Source organism: Melanerpes formicivorus, unplaced genomic scaffold (genome assembly GCF_026170545.1).
Source record: "Melanerpes formicivorus ecotype bairdi unplaced genomic scaffold, bMelFor1.0.p_v2 SCAF_2, whole genome shotgun sequence".
Lineage (NCBI taxonomy): Eukaryota > Metazoa > Chordata > Aves > Piciformes > Picidae > Melanerpes > Melanerpes formicivorus.
The window spans coordinates 55,656,150-55,684,117 of NW_027142354.1; the positions used below are offsets into that span (position 1 = coordinate 55,656,150).

A 27,968-nucleotide genomic window follows, 5' to 3' on the forward strand; every position below is an offset into this window, starting at 1 on the left:
GCAACCCCAGCTCCCCAGCCTCCCCCCATAGGACTTGTGCTCCAAACCTCCCACCAGCCCCACTGCCCTTCAACACGTTCCAGCAGCTCAACACCCTTCCTAACCTGAGGGGCCCAGACCTGGACACAGTAAACCTTTATTAGAATAAACCTTTATTAGAATAAACCAAACCAGGTTGGAAGAGACCTTCAAGATCATCGCGTCCAACCCATCAACCAATCCAACCCACCTAAACAACTAACCCACGGCACCAAGCACCCCATCAAGTCTCCTCCTGAACACCTCCAATGACGGTGACTCCACCACCTCCCTGGGCAGCACATTCCAACAGGCAATCACTCTTTCTGTATAGAACTTCTTCCTAACATCCAACCTGAACCTCCCCTGGCGCAGCCTGAGACTGTGTCCTCTTGTTCTGGTACTGGGTGCCTGGGAGAAGAGACCAACCTCTGCCTGTCTACAACCTCCCTTCAGGTAGTTGTAGAGAGTGATAAGGTCACCCCTGAGTCTCCTCTTCTCCAGGCTGAGCAACCCCAGCTCCCTCAGCCTCTCCTCATAGGGCTTTTGTTCCAAACCCCTCAAACTGGGCAAACCCAGAGGAATGGACCTTAAAAATGCATTTGTTCCCCCTGCCTCCAAATGACCTTTGCTTCCTCCCCTCCCTGCTGTTTCCAACAGCAGGTGTTTGCAGTGCTGCCACCCCTATAGTGCTGCTCTGCTTCTGGGGGGTCAAATTTTTCACCCAGTGTTACCTCCCCCAGCTTTTTTTTAACCAAAATCTGATTTCAGTAGATAAAAACACAAATAAATCTACAGCCTCCAGAGCCCAGTCCTTCAGCCAGAAAAGAAAAAGCTGCCTTGGATAGCCCAGAGCTGCCTTAAGCACCACTGGCTTTTTGGTGCTTTCTAATTACCAGTGGAGAGGCAGGGAATGATTTCAGCCAAAGGCACTCAGCTGAACCACCCAGCAAAGGAGAGGATTTCCAAAATAGCACCACAGGGCTGCAGGAAGCAGACAAGGGAGGGGAGACCCTCCCTGGTGACTGCAAACAGTGATCCCTGATGGCTTGGGGAAGGAAACTCCAGTTCTGGGCCCCTCAGGTTAAGAAAGATGTTGAGTGGCTGGAAGGTGTCCAGAGAAGGGCAACAAAGCTGGGGAGGGGTTTGGAGCACAGCTCTGTGAGGAGAGGCTGAGGGAGCTGGGGTTGCTTAGTCTGGAGAAGAGGAGGCTCAGGGGAGACCTTCTTGCTCTCTACAACTACCTGAAGGGAGGTTGTAGCCAGGTGGGGGTTGATTTCTCCTCCCAGGCCACCAGCACCAGAACAAGAGGACACAGTCTCAAGCTGTGCCAGGGGAAGTTTAGGCTGGATGTTTCTTCCCAGAAAGAGATTGGCCATTGGAATGTGCTGCCCAGGGAGGTGGTGGAGTCACCATCACTGGAGGTGTTTAGGAAGAGACTGGATGGGGTGCTTAGTGCCATGGTTTAGTTGATCAGATGGTGCTGGGTGGGAGGTTGGACTCGATGATCTCTGGGGTCTCTTCCAACCTGGTTAATTCTACTCTAAACTCCTGTGAAAATTCAGGGTGGGAAAGAAGGGTTCAGTCTGCCGCAGTCTCAGGCAACCCTCAGCTGTGGTGTCTGAGTGTTAAAGGTTGTTACCCAGGGGATTCATTACCAGGTCTTTTGCACCTTCTAGTCTTATTCTGCTTTTAAACATTTGCTGTGAGAAACAATCCCCCTTGGGTCTTTACCTTTGCTTGCTGTCTGCCTGCTCCCAGCTCAGGCATTGCAGTAGCTGAACTGGGATCTGGATGAGCACCAAGAGTGATACTTTTCCCATGGGCAGGATCACAGCCCCGTGCTTTTGGGCTCAACACTGCTCTGACCAACTGCAATTTGGTTTAGGGCCATGCAGCTGGACCTATTGCCCTGGGCTTAGAGTGATCCTTGTGACTGCGGACACCAAGTACTCTCACATCCCTGCAATGGAGGCCAAGCATGATGGAACAGGCAGGTTGTGTGGTCCCTTGGAAGGGCTCAAGCTCCCAAACTGTCTGGGAAAAGCCTGGAGAGGTCTATCTGAACTAAATGTGCTGATCTTGCATCTTTCCAGTAAGGTGTACAGAGAGCCAATCCTCTTTGTGGTGAGTCCACAGATGGGCTGAGGCCGCTCTGCCCTGGGAGATGCGCCGAGCTGTGCTGATGCTGGCTGCACTGACATCCAGAGCAGAGCTGGGGGCCCTCACTGCTTCCCCCTGCCCTGTGCATACACTCAGATTCCCTGTCTGACCACCACAGGCAGCATCCCACAGCACACGAGGAGCTGACAGGCTCCCCCTCCGAGACTGTGGCAGCACAAATAGCAAGGCACAAAATCAATCAACAGAAAAACAGGCTTAATTAAGGACCTCAAGAGCAGGAAATGTGCACATGTGTGCTAGCCAGAGCACAAATATTTTCTTTCTGAGCTGCTTTCTCCAAGGGTTCAGCAAGGTGATGGAGGCTGGGTTACAGAGGGAGGGTAGCAAACAGCTTCCAGCCCTCCGGAAGGCAGTGGGCACAGGGCACTGCTGTTCTGCCTCCTTCCCTGGTGCTCCAGCCCTTGGCTTTCACCTCCTGTGGTATATACTGAAGCTATTCAACCATTTGGCTAGAAGCAGATGGGGAGGGAGGGAAAACAAAGTCAAAGGAGAGGGAGAAAGGCAGCTTTTGTGCTGCCTCTGTTTGCAAGAGACAGCCCAAGCCCCTTTTGGACTAAGGTTTGATTTACTGGGCCCTGGAGAGCTGAGCACAACCCCACAGCTGCTGCAGGCACTGGCATCTGGGGGCAGCAAGAGGGAGCAGGTAGGGAGCCAGTTCTGCCGAGTGAGGAGCTCCCCCAGTGAGGCTGTGGGACACATGGGGCATGCTGCAAGGCCTGGGGACAGTGGATCTGCTCTGTGACTGTTCTGCTCTGGTCACTTGCCTCAGGTCACCTGGAAGGGACAAAGGTCTGTGTAGGCAGGAGCCTTCAGTCTGCCCTTCCTGCCATTGTCCTTCTGTTCATCATGCCTTTTCCTGAGCACCTCCCAAAAGACTTCTGGGTGCTGCCTAGATGGGTTCAGGTTTCCTCTTCACCAGTTCAGGCCAGCAGGTTGCAGAGAAGTGCTATAGCAGTTTGGATTTCCCCATAGCTCCCAGGGGGTCTGAAATTCTCAGGGCAGGAGCATCCCTGTGGAGAAAGGCCTTGGAGTCCTAGTGGACAGCAAGTTCTCCATGGGACTGCAATGTGTCCTTGTGGCCAAGAGAGCCAATGCTATCCTAGGGTGCATTATCCTAGGGTGTGTCCAGCAGGTCTAGGGAGGTTTTTCTTCCCCTCTACTCTCCCCTGGCTAGACCACACCTGGAATACTGTGTCCAGTTAGGGGCTCCTCAATTCAAGAGGGACTGGAGAGAGTCCAATGGAGAGCTACAAGGGTGATGAAGGGACATGAACATCTCTATAAAGAAAATCTGGGACACCTGGGGCTTCTGGAGAAGAGAAGGCTGAGAGAGGATCTTACCAACATCTGTAAATGTCTGAGGGGTGGATGTTAAGAGCTGCTTGAATGCAGCAGGAATTCACAATGTCCAGACACTCTCTTGCCCCAAATTCCCCTGCTCCAATGTCTGCTTGGCTGTGGGCAGAGCTTGGCCCACAGAAGCCAGAGTCAGCACACAGCACAAAGCCCAGGAATCACAACAGGGCCATGGCTTAATCAGTTGTGCACAGCTTCAGCAAAAGCCAACCCACACAGCTATTGTCAGGGTGATCCCTCTGATTGCATCACAAGCCTGCATGGGACATGGGACTCTCATGAGGGCAGCCAGGGCTCAGTGTGGGGGTGCCTGGAGTGCTGCCTGCTCAGGACAGCATTGGAGAGAGCAGCCCTGGTGTCCCCTGGGCTGGCTGTCCTGGCCTTGGCAAACAAGACACAATCAGGTTTATGCTGCACTGCTGACTGTCCCCCACCTCTCTGGGGCTAAACTGTAGCAGTTGCTCCATCACCCAGTGCCCCCTCCCCCAGCTGAGAGGGGGAAAATGAGAGGAGACCCTCGGGCTGAAATGAAAATGGACTGAATAAAAGAGCACAAGCAGCAGTGAGGCTAATGCCAGCACAAAGCATGCAAAGCCATACCCAGCCTGGTGAGCCTGCAGCAGCCACCACAGGATAGCAGTCCTCAGGAGCAGGATGTCTGTGCAAACCCCTCCAGTGATGGGGAAAGGTGAGGAAAGAGCAGGAGAAGCCCCAGTCCTCACCACACCTCCCCCTTTCTCCTGAGCATGAGATTTATGGCCTGAGACACACCTGCAGCCGGCTCAGGGCAGCTGCCCTCACTTCTTCCCCTCCCAGATTAAGCCTCTGGCTGAGTCAAAGCTGCTAATGGCCTGCAGACCATGGCTGGCCTATTGCCAGCAGGAGCAGCATGCTGGCCCACACAGAGAGCCTATGGTCCTTTGGTCCTTGGACCTTGCCTTGTGTCTCAGCTGAGCTGGTTGGGGTCTTTGTAACATCCCTGCAAAGGCATGGGGAGGAGGGCTCAGGGTCTCCCTTTGATGGGGACCACTCTGATACCAGGCTTTGCATCTATACTTACTTTCATCTTTTGCCTTCTCCACTTCCCCACTTCCCCTGCCTCTGCCCAGTGCTAACTGCCTGTGCCCTCCCAGGAGCAGTCAGCAAAGCAGGCAGCTTGGTGGGAATGATCCAATTGCCAGGGCAACTGGACGGGATTGAGGCCAGAGCGTCCTCGACTCACAGTGCTGCTCTTATTCCTCCAGTTTCCTCTCCTTTTGCTTTCTCAATGCAGCCTGTGCTCTGCCAGGGGAGAAGCCAAAAGAGCAGAGATGTGGCACATCCAGAGTCCTCCCTGCTGGCTTTACAGCTGCTGGGGGATTTTAGAGCTTTCCAGTTTCAGAAGCAGCCCTCCAAGCTTGCCCTGCCCTGAGGTCAAAACATGTGAAAGTCTGGTCAGAGCAAGAGCACAGGGAGCCAAGAGGCTCTGTGCTGAGAACTTGGCTTCCCAAGCAAGGGGCCATGTGCTGAAGAGAGGGACATGTATCCACCAGCACTGGCCACCCAGGGCTACCTTCACTATCAACCTGCTGGGCACAGCTGAAGCTACAGCTCCTGGTGTGTGCAGAGGAAGACCAGACATGTGGGGTCCTTGTGCCCCACCAACCCTCTCAGCTAAGTGCCTCCCAATCTCTCCTACCCTCCACTGGCTTCCCTCCTCCCTGGCACAGCCAGTTTGCCCACGGATCCTCTAAACAGGGTCTCGGTGTGCCAGTGGGGCTGTGGGTGCCCAGCTGTGTGCCAGGCAGCTCAGCAGAGAGGCTGCATCAGCCAGAAGCCAGCAAACCTTCCCCACGAGCTGCCCAGAGCTCCAACCAACAGCAGGAGCTGCACTTGGGATAATGCTGGAGGAGCCACTGTGAGGCAAAGGGAGCTGGGAATGAGCCAGCAGCTCTCTCTGGTATGGAAAACAATAGGCCAAACCCAAACCAATGCAACCCAACATGGGAGGGGTTTAAAATTCACCCCTGGAGTGAGATAATGCAGAAGCCCTCCAGCTGTTATTTCCAAATCCAAGAGAGGAGCTGCCAGCAGCTGCCAGAGGAGAAAACTCATTTGTGTGTGTGCATGAAAATGGAAGGCAGAGCTTGCTCCCCACGCCTGGCAGTGGCTCTGTGGCCCCCAGCTGGGCAGCAGCTCAGAGAGTGGGGAGGGAAAATGTCCCTGTCCCATGCTGAATGGGCCCTCCCAGGCTGGCAGAGCAGAGCTTGCTCCCAGGCCATGGGTGAGTGCCTGGACCCCACTCCCTGACACATCAGGCTGGAGCCACGCTTCAGATGCAGCCTTTGAAGGCTGCAAAAGTAGGGTCTGGAAAAGGCAACCTCTCCTAGTTTGTCATTCCCTTCCCCTCTCCCACAGAGCTCCAGCAAAGCCAGGGGCAGGGATACACTTTCTAATTCCCCTGGAAGAGTTTGTACCTGGATTTGGGAAGGGGGCAAAGGAAGAGATGTCCCTTCCCATCCAACCTTTGCATGCCCTCTTTCCTTTCAGGAGCAGCACACAAGCCCTCAGCACCACTACTTCCAATTCTCTGGAAGGCATTCCTTGAGCAGATGACATCAGTGGCAGTCCAGACACACCTGAGACAGCAAGGACCTGTAAAGGGCCCTTCCAGCCCAAGCTGCTCTATGATTTCATGATTCTTCAGAGCAAACCAAGGAAAGAGGAGCAGGAAAAGAGCCTCTGGGCACAGCAGGACCCAAGCTCCTCTGCCCACTGCAGGGATGCCCTTGTTGTTCACAGCTTCCCTGGGCTCTGTGTGCATTGGCAGAGGAAACAGGTGAGCATCTGCATGCAGGTGTGATGAGAGCTGCCTGGATCCCGCTGGGTGTCTACCCAGGATCCCAGAGTACAGTGTGGTCTCCCTCCTGCTTTGCAGCTGAGAGACCCCAGACAATCCCATGCCCATCCCAATCACCCAGGAAGCTGGTGCTCCCCTCATTTCCCAGCTCCCACCTTTCCCCCAGGGTGAACACCAGAATGTTTGGGAACATTCATGCCATTAATAATCCACTCCACTAATCCTGGTAACAAATCCTGGGTGCTCACCAGAGCAGAAGGGGCAGGCAGGCAGCACAGGAGAAAGGAAGCAGGAGGTACCCTTGGGCTGGTCTGAAATCAAGGTGCTGGGGCAGGCAGCCTCACCAATGCTCATGTCCCACCCCTGGGATTTTCTGGTTGTTCTTTGCAGATACCTGATGCAATTCTGTGTCAGTTAAAAAGAAAGGTAAAAAGTTAATTCACAGCCACAGGAAGAGTCCAGAGGCCTCTATCCAGGACTTCCATTTCAGGGAAGGATCTTTTCCATCCTTTTTTTCCCCTTTCCCCCATAAAGGAAAAGGTTAAAAGGGAGTTCTCCAGACCTGATGTTTTGTTAGACTTTGGTTCTGGTCCCTCCCTCTCCTTAGGCAGCTGCTGATAACAGACACAGGGCACCCAGCACAGGGAACTGCTGCTCCTTCAGTAGAAGGACTCCAGGGAGTGACCCAGCTCTGGGCCAGGCACAGGATGGAAAGTCCCAGCACTCGCCCAGGGCCCTGCAGGACCTCTCTATTTTGGGGCTGACCACCTCCCACCTTGCCCCAAGCCCACAGACGTGGTGCAGCATCAGCCCCAAGCCTGCCCACAGCCCAGCTAAGCCTTCCCACAGCCCAGCTATTCCTGCCCACAGCGCTGCTCCTGCCCACAGCGCTGCTCCTGCCCACAGCACCAGCTCTGCCAGAGCCTGGCCAAACTGGATGGTGGTTCCTGAGGGGAAGTAAACAAGTTTCAAGGCTAAATTGAGATGCCCAGGACTCATCCCACTGGAGCAGTGACAGGTGAGGGATTTTCTGCCTGTGGCCTCATGTGGCAGCTGTTTTGTCATCATCCAGCCAAGGGAGCTGTGTTCTCTTGGGTTTCTTTTGCCCTCTGCTCAGTGAAATCCCATTCAACTCCAGGCAGATGGAGCAAATGATTCCTCTGCTGACTGGCCCTTGCCAAGGGCAGAATAATTGTGTGTGGCCATAAAGATTTGAATTGCTCAAAGCAAGAAGATTTTAAGGCACTTGAACTCCCCAGAGTAAAATCCAGGCTGGGCAGGGGAGTTTATAGGGGCTCAGAAGTGCACTTGGAGGTGGTGTGGAGGAAGGCAGCAAGCAGAGATGGGAGGGAGGTCAATGCTTTCACTGTTGGTGCTGGCCTGGAGTGGCTGTGTTTGTAAATCACAGTGTTTTGAGATGCTGAAATGCTCAAGTGGTTGTCAGCACTGCCCCTACCCTGTCCCAACAGCCCTCCACACAGCTGCATCACTGCAGGGGGGGCTCAGCCTCCCAAGACATCCCACTCCAGAGCCTTGCTGTTAAAAAGCATTCCCCACTGTCTCTCCTATAGCCTCTTGTTTCTGAGCCTACCTGTGAAGGCTGGATCCTGTTCCCCACGTCGAGGATCCTCCCAAGTGCATGCTGCCAAAATCAGCCCCACTTTGTCTCCTTTAAGGGCTGCCTTGTGTGTGGACCCTCCTGCCTCCAGCAGCATGGCTCATCCATCTGGCACATCTCAAGCTGGGGCTTGCTCTGAAGCAAGCTCAGCTCAAGCAGAAAGTGTCAGAGCAGCAGACTGAAAAAATGCAGGTTCTCAGGGTGGATGCTTGCAGGCTCAGTGGGGGTGGTCCCAGCATGCCAGGCACCCCCAGCACCCCCAGGCTCTGCTGGGGTGCAGCACAGCTCCAGCACGGTCAGACTCCCGCCCAGGGATGCTGCAAGACCTCATCCATGAGCAGTGCTAGAGGAGGGGATGTGGCTTCTTAGGCTCCCTCTGCACAGCTCAAAGCTGCCTCTCCTGCTTTCTGCAGCAGCAGGGTGGCCAGGGCTGTGCAGCTGGCAGGGGATGGGGACAGCGCTGGGAGCACCGAGCCAAAGCCAGGCTGACTTCATGCAGGGCAGGGCTAGCCAGGAGAGGGGATACTTTGATAAAGTTTTGCCAGCACGGATGGTTAATAGGAGGACAACAAGGTCCTGTTCTCTCCAGCCTCCCCAGGGAGCTGTTAAACTATGCAGACTTGAAGGAGCAGCCCAGGTTCCTCGCTGCCAGCCTGCCCTGCCCACCCCGGGATTGTCTTTCCCTGCTCCTCTTCACCTCCAGCAGTGCACAAGCCTGGAGTCAAGGCAACCATCATTTAAAGCTCTTGTTCTCAGCTACCACCCTCCTGCAGCCAGCAATTTATGCTGGGGACCACACCAAGCTCTGCTGCCTGCTTTGCCTCAGCCGTGATCCTGATCCATGGCAGCTTCCAAACACAGCCTCACTGGACACCAGTCGGCCCACAGCACCGTGTAGCCATCTGAACAGGCTCCCAGCACATCACCCAAGGGCTCCCAGCAAAGGCATGGGCCAGGAAAACCACTCACAGGATCACCAATCACTCCTTTCACTCCCAAGGTGTTAGGCCATGGAGCTGAGCAAGTCAAGAGGAGTCTGCCTACCAATGCTTTGGGAGTTCTAATCCAACTCATCTGAAAATCAAGTTTCTCTAAGAGGACCTCATGTTGCTGACCCAGAGCAGCAGATGCAGCTGGCCCCAGAGAGCCTTGGGAACCCTGGCATTTGGCTTCTGGGTCTTTCCCTCACCCACAGTTACTGCCACTGCTTTTTAGGTGGCATTTGGATGTCCTGGAGCTGGCACAGCTTCACCTGGGTCCTCCCATCAAGGCTGCCTTTTAGGAGAGACTTTCAGGCTGTGTTTATCTATGCAAAAGAGCTGCCACTGCAGCCCAGGAGCTGCCCTCTGCCTGCATGTCCCAGGGGCTTGAAAGTGGATTCCTGTTTATTTCCTTAGGCAGCTCTATTCATAGCCTTCAAAAGCTGCCAAGCCACATCACCAAGCCCAAAAGGACTCGAAAGTGCATCTTAGGTAAACACCAGGAGCAGCTTCTCCCTTGGAAGCTCTGTTCCATCTTCTGCAAGTCCCAGGCACGCCTCCAACACAAGATCTTGAGCAAAAGCAAAGCTGGGCTGGGACACCAGGCTTCAGTTCAGGCACACAACATCCCCATGTTCATGCTGAATAGCAAACTATTCCCTGCAGTGGGGCAGAAGTCCTTTCAGGAAAGGCAATGAGGACCTTTGGATGTTGCTCAGCCAAGCTGGATGTGCCCAGAGCATGCATGGCAGCTGCAAAGCAGCTCAAGACCTGTGTCACATCTGCTGGTGCCAGGCAGTGCTGCAGGGGCTCTGCCACAGGGATGGGCAGGGGGGCTGTGGCTGGAGGGGTGATATCAGCCCCCCTCTCTGGGTGTAGCTGGAGGCAGGCCCAGCTGCCATGTGCAGACAGGAGAAGCCTCCAGTGTAGGGGAGCTGCAGCATGCAGGGCTCCCTGCTTGCACCATGGCTGAGGACAGCAATGGATGTTTGTTTCTTCCTCGTTTCTTTGGGCTCAATTTGGTTTCAGGGAGGGCAGATAAGCTTCTCCCCAGCCTGCAGCCCCATGCATTTTCCAAGCAAGTGAGCTGATCATTGCAGGGGTGGTTTGAAAGAGGTGGAAGAGAGATCCTTCCCAAGGGAAATTCCTTCCATTAGAGACCCCAGGACTCCCTAAGAGCTGTGAGAGCCCATACACACCAGGGAAAGAGCAAGCTATCCCACAGCAAGCATGTCCTGCCTCCTGGCTTTGCAGCCTGCTCCTAGGTCATGACTCACTGCAGAGTCATGAACAGCTGGATTTCCACTCCCTGCCCTGCAGGCCTCTGATTTACAGCTGAAAATCTGCAGTGACATACAATCATAGAATCATAGACTTGTTAGGGTTGGAAGGGACCACAAGGATCAGCCAGTTCCACCCCCCTGCCATGGGCAGGGACCCCTCACACTAGATCAGGTTGCCCAGAGCCACATCCAGCCTGGACATCCACTGCTGCTTCTCCATTTGCTTCTGACAGAGCCAGTACCCCATGTGCCTGCATTGCCCCACTGAGCCACCTCACCCCCAGTTCATCTGCAGAGCACAGAGCCTCCCAGCCCAGGCACTGGGGGAGACCTTGGCTGACTTTCAGCCTGCCCCACCTGCCCCAGGCATCAGTCCTGCTACTGAGCACAGAGGGACAGTCCCATCCCACTGTGGAGAAGTCCCTGCCCCAAGAAGGACAAAGACAAGCTCCCAGGGGAGTTTGGCTTCATCCTTCCCTGTGCAGCTGGAGTTCCCAGACAGCACAGCCTTCCTGAGCTGCTTCTGAAGTGGAAAAAGCCAGAAAGCTTCCAGCAGGAGCTGCTGACACACTCCCAGGGAGCAGGAGCTGCTGACACACTCCCAGGGAGCAGGAGCTGCTGACACACTCCCAGGGAGCAGGAGCTGCTGACACACTCCCAGGGAGCAGGAGCTGCTGACACACTCCCAGGGAGCAGGAGCTGCTGACACACTCCCAGGGAGCAGGAGCTGCTGACACACTCCCAGGGAGCAGGAGCTGGGACATTCCTGGGATAAGCAGATTCCTGCCTGCTCTGCACTTACTCGTCCCACTCCCTTCTGCCTCACCTGGGTGTTGTGTTCTCACCTCGGGGCTGCTGCCTTGCCCCACACTCCTCTCTCCATGGGGTGAGGAACTCAGCCCTCAGCCAGCCCAGTGAGGAAGACTTAGTCAATGACATTTCCACCGAGGTTCCAGGGCATCCTGTTTATTTATGTGCACTTTGGGTTCATTGTTTTTGCAGCACCATCCACCAGCAATTAATGCAGGAACATCCTCTCCAGAAAAACTCATTAGAGGATCCCTCCCAGAGCAGAGAGGAGGAAAGGCTCCTTAGGCTGACAGATTGCTGAGCAGGAGGCAACAGGATTGTTAACCCACACTTGTATTGCTTCCACACAGCTGCTCACTCGCATTTCTCCCCTTTTCCTGCAGCAGAATTGTTCCTCTCTTGGAGAGCACAGGAGGTTTCTCCACTCCACCAGCCCAGATGGGCCTGACCTGGCTTAAAATGGGATGAAGAAATCTGGATTTTGAACTGGGGTTAGCTGGAGTTCAAACCTCAGCCCTGCCAACCTCTTAGCTTTGCTGTAAAGTGAGCTTAAACCTTGAGGGGTCTTGTCCCAGTTGCTGTTGCCATGGGTTTGTGTGATCACTTGAGCTGGGAGCCGCTGCTGAGAGCCCTGGGGTGCATCAGCTGTGCCCAAACCACCCTGCTGGCATGTGGCTGTGAGCCTGAGCTGGATCTGTGAGGCAGGCAGCACTGCAAGGACTCCCAGAGATGATGAGCCCCCTTGGGCAACCTCCTGCCCATCCAGTGCCCCAGATGGCATAAGATGACCTTATAAACATGTGTGAGGTCCAGTTCCCCTCCTGGCAGCCTGACACAAAAATCTTCTCTTTGATGACGCCACTAAGTCTTGTAAGTACAGAGAGGACTTTTCAGGACTTCCTTTGCAAGCTCTCAGCCATTTCTGGAGCTTCTTAAAGCTGCTGAGATTGAAGTCAAGCAGTAAGAATCACAGAATCAATAAGGTTGGAAGAGACCTCAGAGATCATCAGGTCCAAGCTGTCACCCAACACCTCATGACTAACTAAACCATAGCTCCAAGTGCCTCATCCAATCCCTTTTGGAACACCTCCAGGGATGGGGACTCCACCACCTCCCTGGGCAGCACATCCCAACGGCCAATCTCTCTTTCTGGGAAGAACTCCTTCCTAACATCCAGCCTAAACCTCCCCTGGCACAGCTTTAGACTGTGTCCTCTTGTTCTGGTGCTGCTTGCACCAGTCAGCTGTAGTTTCTTTCTTTGTGGGGGAGGGAGAACTGAATCTTCTCTCACCACCACACTGGGAGAAGAGACCAACCCCCACCTGGCTACAACCTCCCTTCAGGTAGTTGTAGAGAGCTTCATAAGCTTCAGGCTCATGTTTCCCTCTCCATGTGTTTCCCCCCCTCCATCCCACTTCTGACGACACACACACAGAGTCCTGGCAGCCTGCCCCTCACTAGACACAGGATCCAGCTGCCCCCACACCATGCTCACGGAGGACAGGAGGCCCCCTCACTGCCATCCCCCTGCCTCCAAAGCTCACTGCCATGAATTCAGGGGCCATGGCCAGCTGTGGCTGCACCCCTGTGGCAAGGGCTTAAGCCTGAGGGCTTGCCCAAAAGCAGGGCTTAAGCCGCCACGTATGTAGAGACATCAGCTGTCCTAATTATCCTCCTGGCACTGTCCTCTGCCTAAGCCCTTAGGAGAGGGCTTAGCTTCAGGCTGCAGTCAAGAGCACCAAGCAATTGCCACGTTGTCAGCTAGAAAAGTTGTGGTTTCTTTTCTTCTTCTTTTGAGTTTTTTTTTCTTTTTTAAACTCCCTAAAATTTTTTCCAGATGTCTCTCTCTCTCTCTCTCTCTCTCTCTCTCTTTTTTTTTCCTCCCCCCTCAGGAGAAGTCCCAGCAGCTGGACAATTTCACTGGGAGCCGTGACTAATCCAGCACAGAGAGCATTCAACCAGAGCACTCCACAGCTCAGGCTGCTCTCCCCACCTTCACTCCACTGTCTCCTGAGTCTCACACAGGTCCTCATCTCCTTAAGAGCAAAAGCACACTCAGAAAGGTCACCTCTGGTGTGTAACACCATCACCAGCTGACACCTAGAATCATGGATTTGTCAGGGATGGAAGGGACCTCAAGGCTCAGCCAGTTCCAACCCCCCTGCCATGGGCAGGGACACCTCACACCACAGCAGGTTGCTCACAGCCACATCCAGCCTGGCTGCAAACACCTCCAGGCAGGAGGCTTCCACCACCTCCCTGGGCAACCTGTGCCAGGCTCTCACCACCCTCCTGGGGAAGAATTTCTTCCTAACATCCAAGCTGAATCTACTCCTTTCTAGATTTTTTCCATCCCCCCCAGTCCTATCACTCCCTGACACCCTCAAAAGTCCCTCCCCAGCTTTCTTGGAGCCCACTTCAGATACTGGAAGGCCACAAGAAGGTCTGCTCAGAACCTTCTCTTCTCCAGACTGAACAGCCCCAACTCCCTCAGTCTGTCCTCACAGGAGAGGAGCTCCAGCCCTCTGCTCCTCCTCATGGCCCTTCTCTGGACACCTTCCAGCACCTCCAGATCCTTCCTGTACTAGGGGCTCCAGAACTGGATGCAGTGCTCCAGGTGGGGTCTCACCAGAGTGGAGTAGAGGGGGAGAATCACCTCCCTCAGCCATAAGCCGGTGAAATCTGGGCTTAGGACATGTGTCACCTCTGGAGCCAAGTGAGACCTTGTGAGTGGCACTGAGCTATGGACACTTGTGGTGGGAGATGAAGCCGGTCCAGATGCCACAGGTGGTTGGCTGTATTAGGAGGACCCATGATGTCTTGGACACCATCACAAAGCTGGCTTTCACATGGACCTGAGAGGGTTGCATGGGTCTCTGTGAGCTATATCAGCACCCAGTGTGTGGCCTTGTAAAGAAATGGGTGAAGAAGGCTTTCTTCTCTCGTTCTTCCTGAGCTGCCTGCTCACAGAGATCAACCACCTCCCTGGGCAGTGACAATGGTTTCTCACACCCCCCCTCTGGGGTTCCCCTCCCCTTTCCCTTTCCCTTTTGTTTGTTTGGTTTTGTTTCTCGCTGGCTGCAGGGATGTTTAGATTTACATCTGGTTCCTTTGCAGGCAGCAGAAGTGTCACAAGGGCAGATGAGGAGCGAGCTGATAAAAGAATCACAAAGCATGAAGGAAGAGGCATCCTACAGAGCAAGGAGCCAGCACAGCCCAGCAGATCATGACAGGCCACTTCCTTTGTTGACATCTAAACCCTCAGCCACATCAGTGGGGAGAGCTGAGCACCCAGATCAGTCTCTGGGCCCTGGAGAGAGGTAGGATGTCATCACAAACCCAAATCCCAGGCAGCCAAGACAAAACACCATGTTTTGTTATGATCTAGGGTGTCCTTCACCCAGCATCTGCAATCAGGCTGCTGGTGCCCAGAGGACTTTCCCTCAGTCCTATCAGCTGCACCAGTCACTGTCTTTCCAGAGGTCTCTTACATCACCCTGATCAGGGTGAGGGTTGGTGCCCCAGGTGAATCACAAGCTGCAAAGAGCTGGACTATTCTGCAGGGCTCAGGACAGCCTTGTATGTCCTGGGGACACCCTTCAAGGATGCCCAAATGGCAGCAGTTTGACAGCTTCACATTTTGGCTGCTGGCTTCACCTATCAGTGCAGCTTCATGGCCAATCCTGGATTAGCCTGGAGAAGAGGAGGCTCAAGGGAGACCTCATTGCTCTCTACAACTCCCTGAAGGGAGGTTGTAGCCAGGTGGAGGTTGGTCTCTTCTCCCAGGCAAGCAGCACCAGAACAAGAGGACACAGTCTCAAGCTGCACCAGGGGAAGTTTAGGCTCAAGGTGAGGAGAAAGTTCTTCACAGAGAGAGTTATTGGCCATTGGAATGTGCTGCCCAGGGAGGTGGTGGAGTCCCCATCCCTGGAGATGTTCAAGAGGGGATTGGATGTGGCACTTGAAGCCATGGTTTAGTTAATCATGAGGTGTTGGGTAATGGGTTGGACTTGATGATCTTTGAGGTCTCTTCCAACCTTATTGATTCTATGAATCTGGTGCATAAAGTCATACTGCCTGGTCCTGCCAGGGGAGCAGATGAATCCCCTCAGGCATAGTGAGATGCAAGGAGAGAGGAACCAGGTTTTCATCCTTAGCAGAGAGAGGAACAGATGAGAGCAGCCCACTCCTAACAGTTTTGCTGTCTGGCTGCCCCTGGCTGGGCAGCTTCTCCAGCTGAGTTATGATCTGTAAGGTCAAAACACTGATGTCTGAAGGGACCATTGGATTTAAATGACCAACAACTCTGACTGTGGCTTCAGTCTAGATCTGCTGGACAATAATCACGGCAGAGAGATCAATGTGCTGAGGGTTGCACCTCCCAGCCCAGCATTTTTCTGCCTGTTTGGAGCCTGTTTCAGACATGTCATAGCTCTCCACAGTCTCTGGATCATTCTTTCCTCTCCCTCCCCACAAGGCAGTCCCAGATGGCAGCAGTGTTAGAAGGTAGAGGAGAGAGGACTCTTCTGCCTTCCTCCACATCCCCCTGAGGATGGGAAACACCAGCACAGTGACTGAGCGACCCCATTGTGAAATGACAGGATTGAAGATTTCATTTGCAGCAGGCCACAGTGCTAGGAGGTGCACAAACCAAGCAGGGAGAGGCTATTCCTCCCCACTCCTCTCATGCTGTTAGCCCAAGAGAGCCAGAGAAGTGACAAACTCATTGCATCAGTGCAGGCAGCTGCTGTGACAATGACTCTGCTGGGAAGGGTGCAGTAGGAGCTGACCTGTCCCTGCAAGAGACCCCCGTGGATCTTCAACCCTGCTTGATTTCTCTGGTCTATCCCTTGGACCCAGGCTGTGCCTCAGCCCGTGGGACAGCCCACTGGGGAGAGAGGGAGAGGAAGAGACCGATTTGGAAAGATAGCGAGGAGGAGGAGGAGGGAGGAGAGGCAGTGGGAAACCCAGCCCACCCTTTGGCTTCCTCCTGCCTCCTTCTAAAACCTGCAGATTCCTCCAGCCCGTCCAAGTGCCTGAAGTTTCCTCAGCCCTGCTGCCGGGACTGCGAGGTATGGTCGGGAGCTCCGCGTTTGCTTTGGCTGTGCTGCTTTACCGCGCCTGGGGTGGGGGTCCCGACAGCCCCACTCACAGCGGGGCACGGATTGTCCCTGCCCCAGGTGATGCATTTAGAGACCCCTCCTGACCTCTTCTCTTTTTCCTCTCTGCAGCATCTCCTCTTCTAAACTGTTCGTGTATTTTACTGTACTAGCTTTAACCCCTTGGTGGCATCTGGCTGTGCAGCTTTAACTCGCCCAGATTTGTCTCTCTCCTCCCTTTGGTTTGGTTTTTTTCCCCCTCTGGCTTTGCAGTTGTGAGGTATTTCCTTAGAGAGATGCTTGACACCAGCGCCTGGGTGCATCAAACCCACAGGCAGAGCAGATCAGATCTAGTTACAAGCCAATCCCGATCGCCACCGGCCTGAGGTGCGTTGGCAGGTGAGGTTTTACTCACCAGAGTATCTCGAGGAAGAACAAAAGAGTTGCAGGCTTCGTCTCGGCGTGGTTGGTTTGGTTTGGTTTCGGTACAGCTGCTCCTATTTCTCCTAAAAAAAAAGCCAAACCCAAACCAGACACTTAGCTTTTTGTTCCCAGCCGACTTTGAGACCCTTTCAAGTCCTGCTGCCCCGGTTTGCTTAACTCCAGCTGATCAGCTGTTAAGAGAGGTGGAAGTTGCAGGAGAGGAGGCACAAAGCTCTTTCTGGCGTGTTTGGTTTTAAACTGTGCGTTCTTGGGCTCACTCAGACACATTTTTTGGGTCCATGTAGAAGAGCTGAGGGCTCGCTTCCTTTAAAGGCAGCTGCCGTCCTTCTCCTCCCGGGGTCGGTGACGTGCGTGGCAGCCTAACCCTGCTCTTTGTGTCCCTCCTCTAAGAAAACTCCATTCTGTTCCATCCAGCCAAGAAAAGGAAACTTGGGGGGGAGGACGACACGACACTGAACTCCCACCCCAAACCAAAAAGCAGCGGCTTCAAGTTGGAGTGAAACTTGAGGCAGCAGAAAGGTTGCCAGAACTCTGAGCCCTCAGTTACCACCAGCCCGCCCCAGCCCCAGCCCTCAGCACCGCTCCCCAAGGGACAAAAATAAATCGCAGCCACTTGTTAGGGTTGATCAGGCGAGGTTTAAGTGGTTGGGGATAAAAAAAGAGGCCGCTGCGTTCGGCAGGGCAGCCGCAGCCAAGCTATTGTCTGCCACATCGGCAGGAGCAGGGATGCGGGAGGGGGGCAGAGGAGAAATAAACTTTTCAAGCTTGCTTTTTTTTCTCCTTCCAAGCCCCTCCCTCCCACAGCTCTCTGCTCTTCCATGACTCAGCCCCAGAGGAATGTCGGCTCCCATGGAAACCCTTTCTGGGTCCTCTGGTCGGAGGGATGTTGGGGCTGTTATCGCCGGAGCAGCTGGGGCAGGGCGAGCCCAGGGACTGCTTTGAGGATGGTTTGCATTTTTCTTTTTGTGCAGAATATTTAGCAGAGAGTTTCCTCCCCCTCTCCTTTGTGGGAGATCCGCTCGCTGCGTCCCCCAGGAGCCAGAGGGACCGCTTGCAGCTGGCACAATAGCGTTTAGGCTGCCCTTGGGCGCTGCCCCACGGCCAGCCCGGTCCAAGCCCCAGCATTCACTGGGTCTGTGGAAAGCAAAAGCTCAGGCGGGACAGCAGAATGCTGCCTGCGAAGGCCTGGGTGGTGAACTGCTGCTGGCAGCCCAGGGGTCATCCAGACACTTTTCTTGGTGCCGATTTAATTGTTGGCCATTACGGATGCAATTAGCAACCCGGCCAAACTAGGAGAGCTTCAAGCCAGCACCCAGCTGTAGTGGTGTATAGTATCAGTCAGGGGTGGAAGGGACCACAAGGATCATCTAGTTCCAACCCTCCTGCCATGGGCAGGGACACCTCACCCTAGATCAGGCTGGCCAGAGCCTCATCCAGCCTGGTCTTAAACACCTCCAGGGATGGGGCCTCAACCACCTCCCTGGACAACCCATTCCAGGGCTGCACCACTCTCATGGGGAAGAACTTCCTCCTCACATCCAGTCTGAGTCCAGTCCAGTACAGGCTCTTGCCCTTGCATCAGTAAGGTCTAGATGATTCCTAAGTGCAGAGATGCTCTCTACCTGGAAGGGGAAAGGGTTAATGCAGCATTGTGCTGTCGATGTGCCCTTGGTGCCTCTGCATGGGCAGATGTGGTAGGTAGATTGTTCTTCCTGTGTTTTCCACTTGGAGTGTACAAGTGTGCACAAGCTAAGGGGCATTTCACTTCCATCTAAACCTAGCTTAGCTTTCTGAGCCTGCACACTGTGTGTGAGGTGACTGCACAGGTGACAGGAGCCAAGCTGGCTTCTGCCCAGCCCTCTGCTCCTGCCTTGCTCCCCTGCTCCCCAGTGTAGCTGTGGCACATCTGGGGAAGCCACTAGCATGGGCTGGACACACAGGGACCTGTTCAGCAGGAAGCTCTGCAAGGACTCACACAAACAGTTGACTTCAAATTGAATTTTACCCTGGGAGTGGTTGACTGAGCAGCCCTCAGAGGGTCTTGTTGCATAGAGAGGTCAGGGCCAGAGAGCAGGGGCACAGCCCTCACACTGTGTCCCTGTGGTAGCCACACTTGGTCACCCACCTGATTCTTGAAAACTGAAGCCCATGGAGGGGTTTGCAGGCAGAAGCTTCTTCTGGGCTGGTCATGTCTTCACATTCAGTCTGGGGTGCTGAGGTGTGTCAGATCCTGCAAAGCCCTGCAAGAGCAAGGAGCAAATGGAGGGTGGGTGCAGGAGCTCCTGCTGCTTGGACTGGCTGCCTCCTGCATGGCTGGACTGGGTTGCAGCTGGGGAGCTGAGCCATGGGAGGGGTTTTGCCCCAAAATTACCCACTGCTGGTGATGGGGCCTGGGTCAGTGATGATGCAGCTGGGGCTGTTCCAGTGGCCTCAGGGAGGAGCTGTTCAAGTGGCCAGGCAGAGACTCCTCCCCACGCTAACGTGGCATCCCAAAGGGCTTATGCAACCCTGGCTGGGGTCAGCGCCACATGGACCATGTTCCACCATCCACAGAGCCTCCTCTGGAGGCTGCACCCACCTGATCCTTGTCCTCTCCCAGCCCACAAAGGCCCCCAGGCTGTGCAGGAAGAGACAAGAGAGACCAAGGGAACCCAGTGGCACAGCCTCTGCTCCATGCATCACTGCAGGTATTTTCCCCAGCAGGAGAAACTTGTGATGGTGCTACAGGACTTGGGGCAGGGTGGTAAAGACTTTACCAGAGTAGCCTGCTTGATTCCATGGAGGGTCAGCCTCAGACCTCTCTGCACCCCACAGCTCTCTTGTTAAGGACACCTCTGCAAAGTGCAAGAAGTAGCCAGTGCTGAGGGATGGCCTGGGCCATGCTGGAAAGGTGACTGAGGGGAGCAGCAAAACTCTGACCACACAGCAACTGAGAGCTGAGGTCTCTGTTTAGGATGCAAGTGGGGAGAAGTGTTAGAAAGGCTGTGCAGGACATGGGTCCTGCAGCTGGGTGCCACAGCACCAGGCTGTCATCTCTATCATCTTGGGAGGCTGAGGCCTCTCTTATTTTACATTCAGCAGCACTCTCTGCCCATGAAGTGCTGGTTTCCAGCCTCTCACAAAGTACTGGCTTCTACTGATTCCCTCAGGGTGTAAGTACCTGCTTGCTAAAATCTCTTTCCCTGTCCCAAATAACCTCTGTTGCACCCCATTGCTCTGCCCCTCATGCTGCCCTCCATGGGCCTCTTGCAGAGTGATGCAAATCATCCCCAGTGCAGGGAACACCCTTCACAGGGATGGCTCCAAGCTGGGGGATAGATGCTGAGCTCATGGTATGGCCCAGCTGCCAGCTCCAAGGACCATCCTCCTGGACAGCAGAACCATGACAGGTTCCCTGAAGAGGGAGGCTTGCACCATGGGCCAGGATCTTCTGCCAGGGCAGCTCTGTGTGCAGGTTTCCTGAGCCATTATTTCAGGACCTTTGGCTAGCAGGCATTCAAGAAAGAGCATGTGTTTGCAAAACAGGCACTGCAATGTCCTCTGTGCAGGGGCTCTGCCTCCAGGAGGAGGCTGTTTTTCAAAGGAGTTTGTTTTCCCATTTGCAGCACAGGACAGCTCTGCAGAGCTTGTTTGCTCTTTCGTGCTCCTTCTTCCTCCAAACACAACACTGGCAGCTCTCACTGTCTGCTGGCTCCTAGCAAGAATGTAATTCCCTGACCTCAGCTCACTCTATGCCCAGACTTTGAAATTCAGGGGGTTTGGGGGCTAGGGGAAATGATCTGAGATGGCTTTGGTCTGGGGTTGGGTGGTTCTTACTGCCAGATTCCACATGTACAGCCACTGCCCTCCCTTCCAGGCTGGGCGCTGCTGCGTTTCTGCCCACTGAGCATCACTGACCCTCAGAGCATCTTCCAAAGCAAACAAGCCCCTTGGGAGGAGCCCAAAAGGAACCAGGGGGATGGCAGCAAGGGAGGAGATGGCCAGATTCACCAGTACTTTTCCAGTTCCCGCCCCCAAACCACCCCTCCAGAAATGAAGCACCAGTGATCTCCTCTGGCAAATGCCAGGAGAGCTCTCAGCAGCCTCCAGAGCAAATAAAGGCAAGGGGAAGGGACGGCATGTACAGAGCAGGAGAGAAGGGAGCTGCTCAGCTGCAGCCCCACCACAACAAATGGGCCCATCCACCCCACACAGCAGCCCCTCTCCCCACAGGTCTTCACTCCCACCACAGCAGCCATCTCCCCCATCCCATGCTCCCAACCCTTCCACATCTCTGGGAAGCTTCCCTCCATACCTTAAGCTCGGTTTTGCACAGGCACCCTGCTGGTGCTGGATGAGGTGCTGAGAAGGAGGATTTCAGCTTCTGCATGGCCCAGCCTTGCTAAATTCAGCAGCACAGCCCAGACTTGGCAGCACAGAGTGTGGGTCTGTACCCAGGGAGCTGCTGTGTGGAGGGGTGAAAGGGAAGGATGCACTGGGACATTAGATATCCATCCATCCATTCATCCACCCAGAAAAAGACACCTTGCCCAAGACTTTCCATCCCAGCAAAGCCATCTGTCCACCCAGCTCCAGGGAGGCACTGGGCTGTGGTGCCCCAGCCATGCAGGTGGAGCAGAGGAGGGCAGGCGGAAGGGAGGCAGCAGAAGCCTTGGCACAGGGACAAGTCCCCTGGCTGGCAGGAGACAAACCTCTCCAGCAGGCGGAAGGGAGCAGGCAGCCCTCGCTGTCAGGAGATGCCACCAGCATATCAAGTGGCCAGCTGAGCTCCTCTCACACAGAGGGGCTCAATCCTGCCAAAGAGGAACTGGGGGGAGGACGACACAAGGACAAGGCAGTTTCACCAGCTGCACTCTCCTGGCTCACATCACAGCCAGTGGTAGCTGGCCTGCCAGCCTTGCTCACCCTACATTGTCCCTTCAATGGCCAAAACTAGGAGGATGCAAAGGCCTCATCCTCCTGGAGCTCATCTCCCAGCAGCACACAACCCCAAAGCATCTTGGATCCTCAAACACAGTTTTTGGGGACCTTCAGGGCTGAGCAGGAAAGGGAAAAGCAATAGTAGAGACCCTGGCATCTGTTGGGGGTGGGAGACTGGCCCCTGGTACCCATAGAGATGTCTGTGTCCATGTGGGAAAGCATTCCCTAAAGGATTTCAATCTCCAGTGCCCCATCTCACTCCCTCTTTGCTCTCTCTTCCTCCACTTCCATTTTTCCTCTGATGGAGACATGAAGTGGCAGAGTTTCACTGCTTGTACCTGGGGGCCATATCAGGGGCTTTAAACATGGAAATTGTGAGGGTTTGGTCCAAGAGACCTCCAGGGAAGGGAAAGTGCCAGTTTCACTGCACATTTTCTACAGGCATCCAGGAATGCAGCAGAGATCTAAAGCCCTGCAGCCCCATCTTGCAAAAGTCAAAAGAATTTGTCTTGGGAGCATGGCTTGGGTTAAGGTTTTGGCTGGAAAAGCCACCACGGGAGTCTGTAACGCTGAACAGACGAGGCAGGAAGCAAAGAGAGTGAACGCCCTTTGCTGGGTGTCTGAGTGCCAGCTGTGAGCCCAGCAGCACATACTGGCCTCCTTCCTCATCCTCTTTCTTCTCTCCTTTATTCAGGGCTTGCTGAAAGATGAGGGCCTGGATTCTCTTCCTTGTCTGCCTGGCAGGCAAAGCCCTGGCAGCTCCGGTAAGTAGGGGAGACAACGCAGCCTCTTTGCAGTTGAGGTTGTGCAGCCAATGTGTCTGATGGGGACCTTCTTTCATTACAAATAAAGCCCTGAGGGATGAGGGGCAGTGGGGAGGAGGAAATCAGTGACCCTTCCTGTCTGTCCCAGTGGGTCACCTCCTTTGGGACAGTCCTCACTACAGACCCCAGCTCATGGTCCTTTTCCCCTGCAGCAGGAGGCTCTGCCTGATGAGACAGAAGTCATTGAAGATCCCACAACAGAGGTAGGTGGCTCTGCTCCTCCTTGTCACCCATCCCTTTCAGTAGCCACTGCTCTGGGAAGAGCACCTCTGAAGCATGGGAGAGCCCAGGCCATGTGGAGGGGCATTGGGCTGCTCTGCCCCCCAGGAGCTGGGACCAAGCTCTTTGTGCACCCCACCAGAAACACTGACCTCTTTTGCAGGAGCCTGTGGGGGCCAACCCTGTCCAGGTGGAGGTGGGAGAGTTCGAGGAACCTGCAGAGGATGTAGAGGAGATTGTTGCAGAGAGTAAGTCCCTCTTACCCTGCCCTACAGCAGAAAGAGACTTCATCCCTTACCTGGCTGGGGGAGCTTTAGCCACCACAAGCAGGGAAGGGCTACTCTGGCAAGGGCTGTAGCACAAGGATGATGCCAACCTGGCTGCACACTTAAAGCAGAAGGGGGGCATGGCCTCTTTCCAGCACTGGACTCTCTGTAACACCTTTTTTAGAGAGGGTAAAAAAGACCACCACCAGTGTGCTGAGTGGCTACAGAAAGGAGCCAGAGGGCTAACGTGGGCTTCTGGAAACCCTCAGGTTTCAGGTGCTGGGAGGGATGCTTGGGGCTGTCCCTGTTGAAGTCTCTGTCTTGCCTCTGTGCTGAAATGCCCCAGGCATCACGTGGGAGGTGAGGATGGGACAAGATCTGACTTTGCTCCCTGCCCTCTCCCAGACCCCTGCCAGAACCACCACTGCAAGCACGGCAAGGTGTGTGAGGTGGATGACAACAACTCCCCCATGTGTGTGTGCCAGGACCCCTCCAGCTGCCCAGCCACCGCCGGTGTCTTTGAGAAGGTGAGGGCAGAAGCTGCTTCATGGGCTGGAGCAGGGAGGGACCCCACGTGGGACCTTTCCAGGGATGATGGAGACAGTCAGAGTCAAGGTGGCAGGTCCCCATCTGGCCTTGGGCAGCAGTGACCAAGAAGCCATTGCTCACCCCAGGAAACAAGTTAACCATCTCCCGTGGAGGAGCTGCCTGCTGACTCCCCATAAGGCTTCACTGCCTCTCATGCAGCATCTCCCTGTCCTGTGCAGGTCTGTGGCACTGACAACAAGACCTACGACTCCTCCTGCCATTTCTTTGCCACCAAGTGCACCTTGGAGGGAACCAAGAAGGGACACAAGCTGCACCTGGACTACATTGGGCCTTGCAAATGTAAGTGGAGCCATTCCCTTAGACGAGGGGATGCCCAAGCTGAGCACAGTGTCCATGCCCACGGGCTGAGAGAGAGCAGAGGTCAAGGCAGGCTCAGGGCTGAGGGGGGAGGGCACTGGTTCTGTGTGGGAGTACATATGAGATGCTGCACTGACCTCTCTGTATGGCTTCCAGTCATCCCTGCCTGCCTGGACACGGAACTGACCGAGTTCCCCCTGCGCATGAGGGACTGGCTGAAGAACGTGCTGATCACCCTGTACGAGCGTGACGAGGACAACAACCTGCTGACCGAGAAGCAGAAGCTCAAGGTGAGGGGCTGGGGAGTGAGCCTGAGAGCTCACCCCACCAACAGAACCCAGTGACCTGTGGGCACTCCAAGCAGAGCTCCTCCTGGGGTCCTGTTTCCCTGCTGACGAGGCCTCCCTGGCCTCTCCTGCCACAGGTGAAGAAGATCCATGAGAATGAGAAGCGCCTGGAGGCTGGTGACCACACTGTGGAGCTGCTGGCCCGTGACTTTGAGAAGAACTACAACATGTACATCTTCCCCGTGCACTGGCAGTTTGGGCAGCTGGACCAGCACCCCATTGATGGGTGAGTGACAGCAGAGCAGGACAGGGGCCCCTGCCAGGACCCATTCCTGCCTGAGGACCAGGGTGAGGTGGTGGCAGCAAGGGTGGAGATGGGACACAAGTGTGGCTGGTGGCAGAGACACAAAGACCTGTGGAGGGACAACCCCTGCACACATCTGTCAGGGATGGGGCAAGCCAGGCTGGGTGAGAGGCAGTTTTGCCTTCCACAAACAACTCTTCTGCAGAAAGAGGGTCCACCCCGTGTCCCAGCTGCTCCCACTTCCCTTGGGTGTGAAGGTGAAGTTTCTGTCTTCTCAGATTTAGTTCCCTAAAATATCTTAGTCCAAAGGCTCTGGGATAAATTCAGCAGCTGAAAGAGCAGCTGGTGGCTTAGCTGTGAGCCAGACCCATAGCTGAGAGCTATTTTGTGACTAGCACAGCAGGCTGCAAGAGCAGTCACAAGTCCGTGACCTTCATGACACTGAGGGGTGGCCACCGGGAGGGTACTGGGACACCAATCAAGCCAGACTGAGAGCTGGGGCCAGCATCTCACCCTGTGCCAGCAGAACATCTCTGCTGCCACGGGAGGGGAGCTGGGGGGCAGCAGCTTACCATGAGGTCACCTCGGCAGGTACCTGTCCCACACCGAGCTGGCCCCGCTCCGTGCCCCTCTCATCCCCATGGAGCACTGCACCACTCGCTTCTTCGAGGCTTGTGACCTGGACAACGACAAGTACATCGCCCTGGAGGAGTGGGCCAGCTGCTTCGGCATCAAGGAGAGTAAGTATTGAGGAGGGAGGGCACAGGGCCGGAGGGGACACTGACAAGCACGCCCAGAGCCCCTGCTCGGGATTGCAGCTGGTCCTGGGGAGGGGCGAGCAGGGGAGGGCAGGGACAGTGGGACCCTGGCAGCATCCACCTCCTAACCTCGTCTCTCTCTTTTCCTTCCACAGAGGACATAGACAAGGATCTTGTGATCTAAACCCTCAGCTTCCTTCTCTGCTGCCAACTTTGTCTCCTTTTACCCTCTCCTCTTCCTCTGGGCTTTAAGCCGCTTTTCTTTGGTTTGTTGTTTTTCCTTCCCTCCCCCGGGAACAAGGTGCTAATATAGACATAAACACATGTAGCAACGGTGCTAAGAGAAATAACAGTCCTCCTTCATAGCCTGACCTATCACCACTAGATTACTCACTCAGCTGTTTCCACACACCCTCACCAGCCCCTTTCTCTCTCCATCTGCCTTTACCATTGCCTGCCTCCCGTCCTAAATATCGGCTCCGTCTCGGTAGCCACTCTTGGCTCTTCTCTTAACTCCTCACTAACAGCGCAGTCTTGGACACAATCAGCGCAGATGCAAAGACCTCTCACAGCTGATCCATCACCCCCCACTCGCAGCCCACCAGCAAGGAGGGATGGCAGAGCCAGAGGGACGTCGGAGGACTGAGCTCTTCGAGCAGGACAGCGCCGGGGGGCGCTGCGATCACCCGGCTCGCGGTAGCAGGGACAGAGGAGGTTGAGAAAGGCACAAGACTGGCAGGATTTCGGTTTGCTTCTTTTTCATCCCCCAGGGCTTGGATTTAACAACTATTGGGCCTCCCCCCTAAAAAAAATAAAAGCTACTAAATCGCAGTACTGAAAGGGTCACCGGAGCGAGCAGGTAGGAAAGCGCACAAAGAGCGAAGCGAGTCAAACCAAGTCTCAATCTCACCTTGTACAAAACCCCTCACGAAAATAAAGGTATGGAAGTGCTACGTGCTTTGCCATGACTCACTGACCCCACTGCTGTTGTGTTTTCTGTGCTGCAGAGGGAGAGGGAACCCCAGCTGCCTGCCTGCCTCTCCCTCCCCCCGCCCTGAGCACCTGGGGCTGACTTGGCTGTCGCCATTCCGCTCAGATAAAGCACTTGGCTCTCCCCAGATCCCCATGCCCTTGAGCACTTCCCACCCCTGCCTTGCTCCTGCTTAAATTCCAGCCCTTCCCTCCCAGGGAAGCAGTGTCAGGCTTGGAAGGGATGTTTGTGTCATGAGGAGCTGTGCTTGCTGCACACTCGAGGGGATGGATAGGATCAGAGAATCAGAACTGGGTAGGATCAGAGAATCAGAACTGGGTAGGATCAGAGAATCAATAAGGTTGGAAAAGACCTCAAAGATCATCAAGTCCAACCTGTCACCCAAGACCTCATGATTACTAATAGAATAAACCAGGTTGGAAGAGACCTTCAAGATCGTCATGTCCAACCTATCATCCAACACCACCTAATCAACTAAACCATGGCACCAAGCACCCTGTCAAGTCTCCTCCTGAACACCTCCAGTGATGGTGACTCCACCACCTCCTCAGGCAGCCCATTCCAATGGGCAATCACTCTCTCTGTGTAAACTTCCTCCTAACCTCCAGCCTAAACCTCCCTTGGCACAGCTTGAGACTGTCCCCTCTTGTTCTGGTGCTGCTTGCCTGGGAGAAGAGACCAACCTCCACCTGGCTACAACCTCCCTTCAGGTAGTTGGAGACAGCAAGAAGGTCACCCCTGAGTCTCCTCTTCTCCAGGCTAAGCAACCCCAGCTCCCTCAGCCTCTCCTCATAGGGCTTGTGTAATATCTCCTCCTTCCCACCACCCCCCACCCCACCCCACCCCACCCCCCGTTGTGGATTTGGGTGTTTAAAGGCTGGGCAGGAGGGAAGGGAGAAAGTATTTGGATTTTGCTTTATAGAGAGGGTCCTGACAGGAGCAAAAGGATGGTTTAGTCTCACAGGCTGAGACTTCTTCTTTTTCCTTTCCTTTTATTTTTACCTCTGAATGTTCCCTTTGCCTTACATGATTAAATTCCTGCCATGGTGTGAGCAAGCCTGATGAGTCCTTGGAAGAAAAGAGTACTGATTTGAAACACTGACAACAAATCAGCTCACAATGCTCCTGTGTTTCACCCCATCCCAATGTGGGGCTGCATGCTCATTGCCAGCCCCATTCAGGGGTGTGACACAGGCACCCCAGCCCCAAAGAAAGGTCTAGATCATGGTAAGTTGAGGTGCTTCTGCCAACCACAGCCTGCCAGGCAATAAATAGGCTGGTAGGGGATGCTGGTAGTGCATGGGCAGGTGGAACTGGAAGGATGGAGGCAGACAGGGTCACTGCAGCAGGCACCACAGACAGCTCTAAGGTCCTCGTGCCCATAAGCAATAAAATCTCTGGGAAAGGTGAAAAGGCACAACAGCAGAAAAATAAACACCACCATTTGCATGGGCTAAAAATATCCACGCTGCCAGAGCTCTGGCTGGGCTGTGAGGTCCCCTGCTAACAGCTCCTGGGGGTTGTGCTGTGGCACAGATCCTGCAAAGAGCTGCTCCCAGCTGCAGAGCCGTGGGCAGGTCCCACTGGGGGCAGTCAGTTTGCCAAGCTGTTTGAAGCTGGTGTCCAGAGGGACATGGTGAAGGTTGTTCACCCCTGCCTTGAACCCCAGGACTCATTCCACTGACCATGCTGCTTCCCCAAGCCATTAGCCAGAGTGTGGTTTGTTGATGGAACCACACCAAATGCCTCCCCACCTCAGGGGCTGCCACTGCGTCTTGACAGTCCTGGCACAGTGAGGGGCACCACTGCTCATGACCCCCAGCTGGTTGGTTGGCTGTCAAACCACCTCAGGGACAGGAGAG

The 27,968-nt window shown here is 54.7% G+C and overlaps 1 protein-coding gene and 1 long non-coding RNA gene across 2 annotated transcripts; one reads left to right on the forward strand and one right to left on the reverse strand.

The window, feature by feature from the left end:
* Positions 1–11,258: 11,258 nt before the first annotated feature.
* LOC137453079 (uncharacterized) lies at positions 11,259–18,859 on the reverse strand. The gene is made up of 3 exons (XR_010990243.1): positions 18,757–18,859; positions 16,603–16,693; positions 11,259–11,541 (listed from the first exon to the last, which is right to left on the reverse strand). It is a non-coding gene; the product is annotated as an uncharacterized lncRNA (long non-coding RNA).
* Positions 16,032–26,083, forward strand: SPARC (secreted protein acidic and cysteine rich). Its single transcript, XM_068162024.1, has 10 exons — positions 16,032–16,160; positions 22,246–22,315; positions 22,528–22,578; positions 22,758–22,842; positions 23,266–23,387; positions 23,628–23,748; positions 23,923–24,056; positions 24,191–24,339; positions 24,949–25,097; positions 25,271–26,083. The coding sequence occupies exons 2-10, from the start codon at positions 22,259–22,261 to the stop codon at positions 25,297–25,299; spliced, it is 897 nt and encodes a 298-aa protein (XP_068018125.1). The 5' UTR covers positions 16,032–16,160; positions 22,246–22,258; the 3' UTR covers positions 25,300–26,083.
* Positions 26,084–27,968: the final 1,885 nt, after the last annotated feature.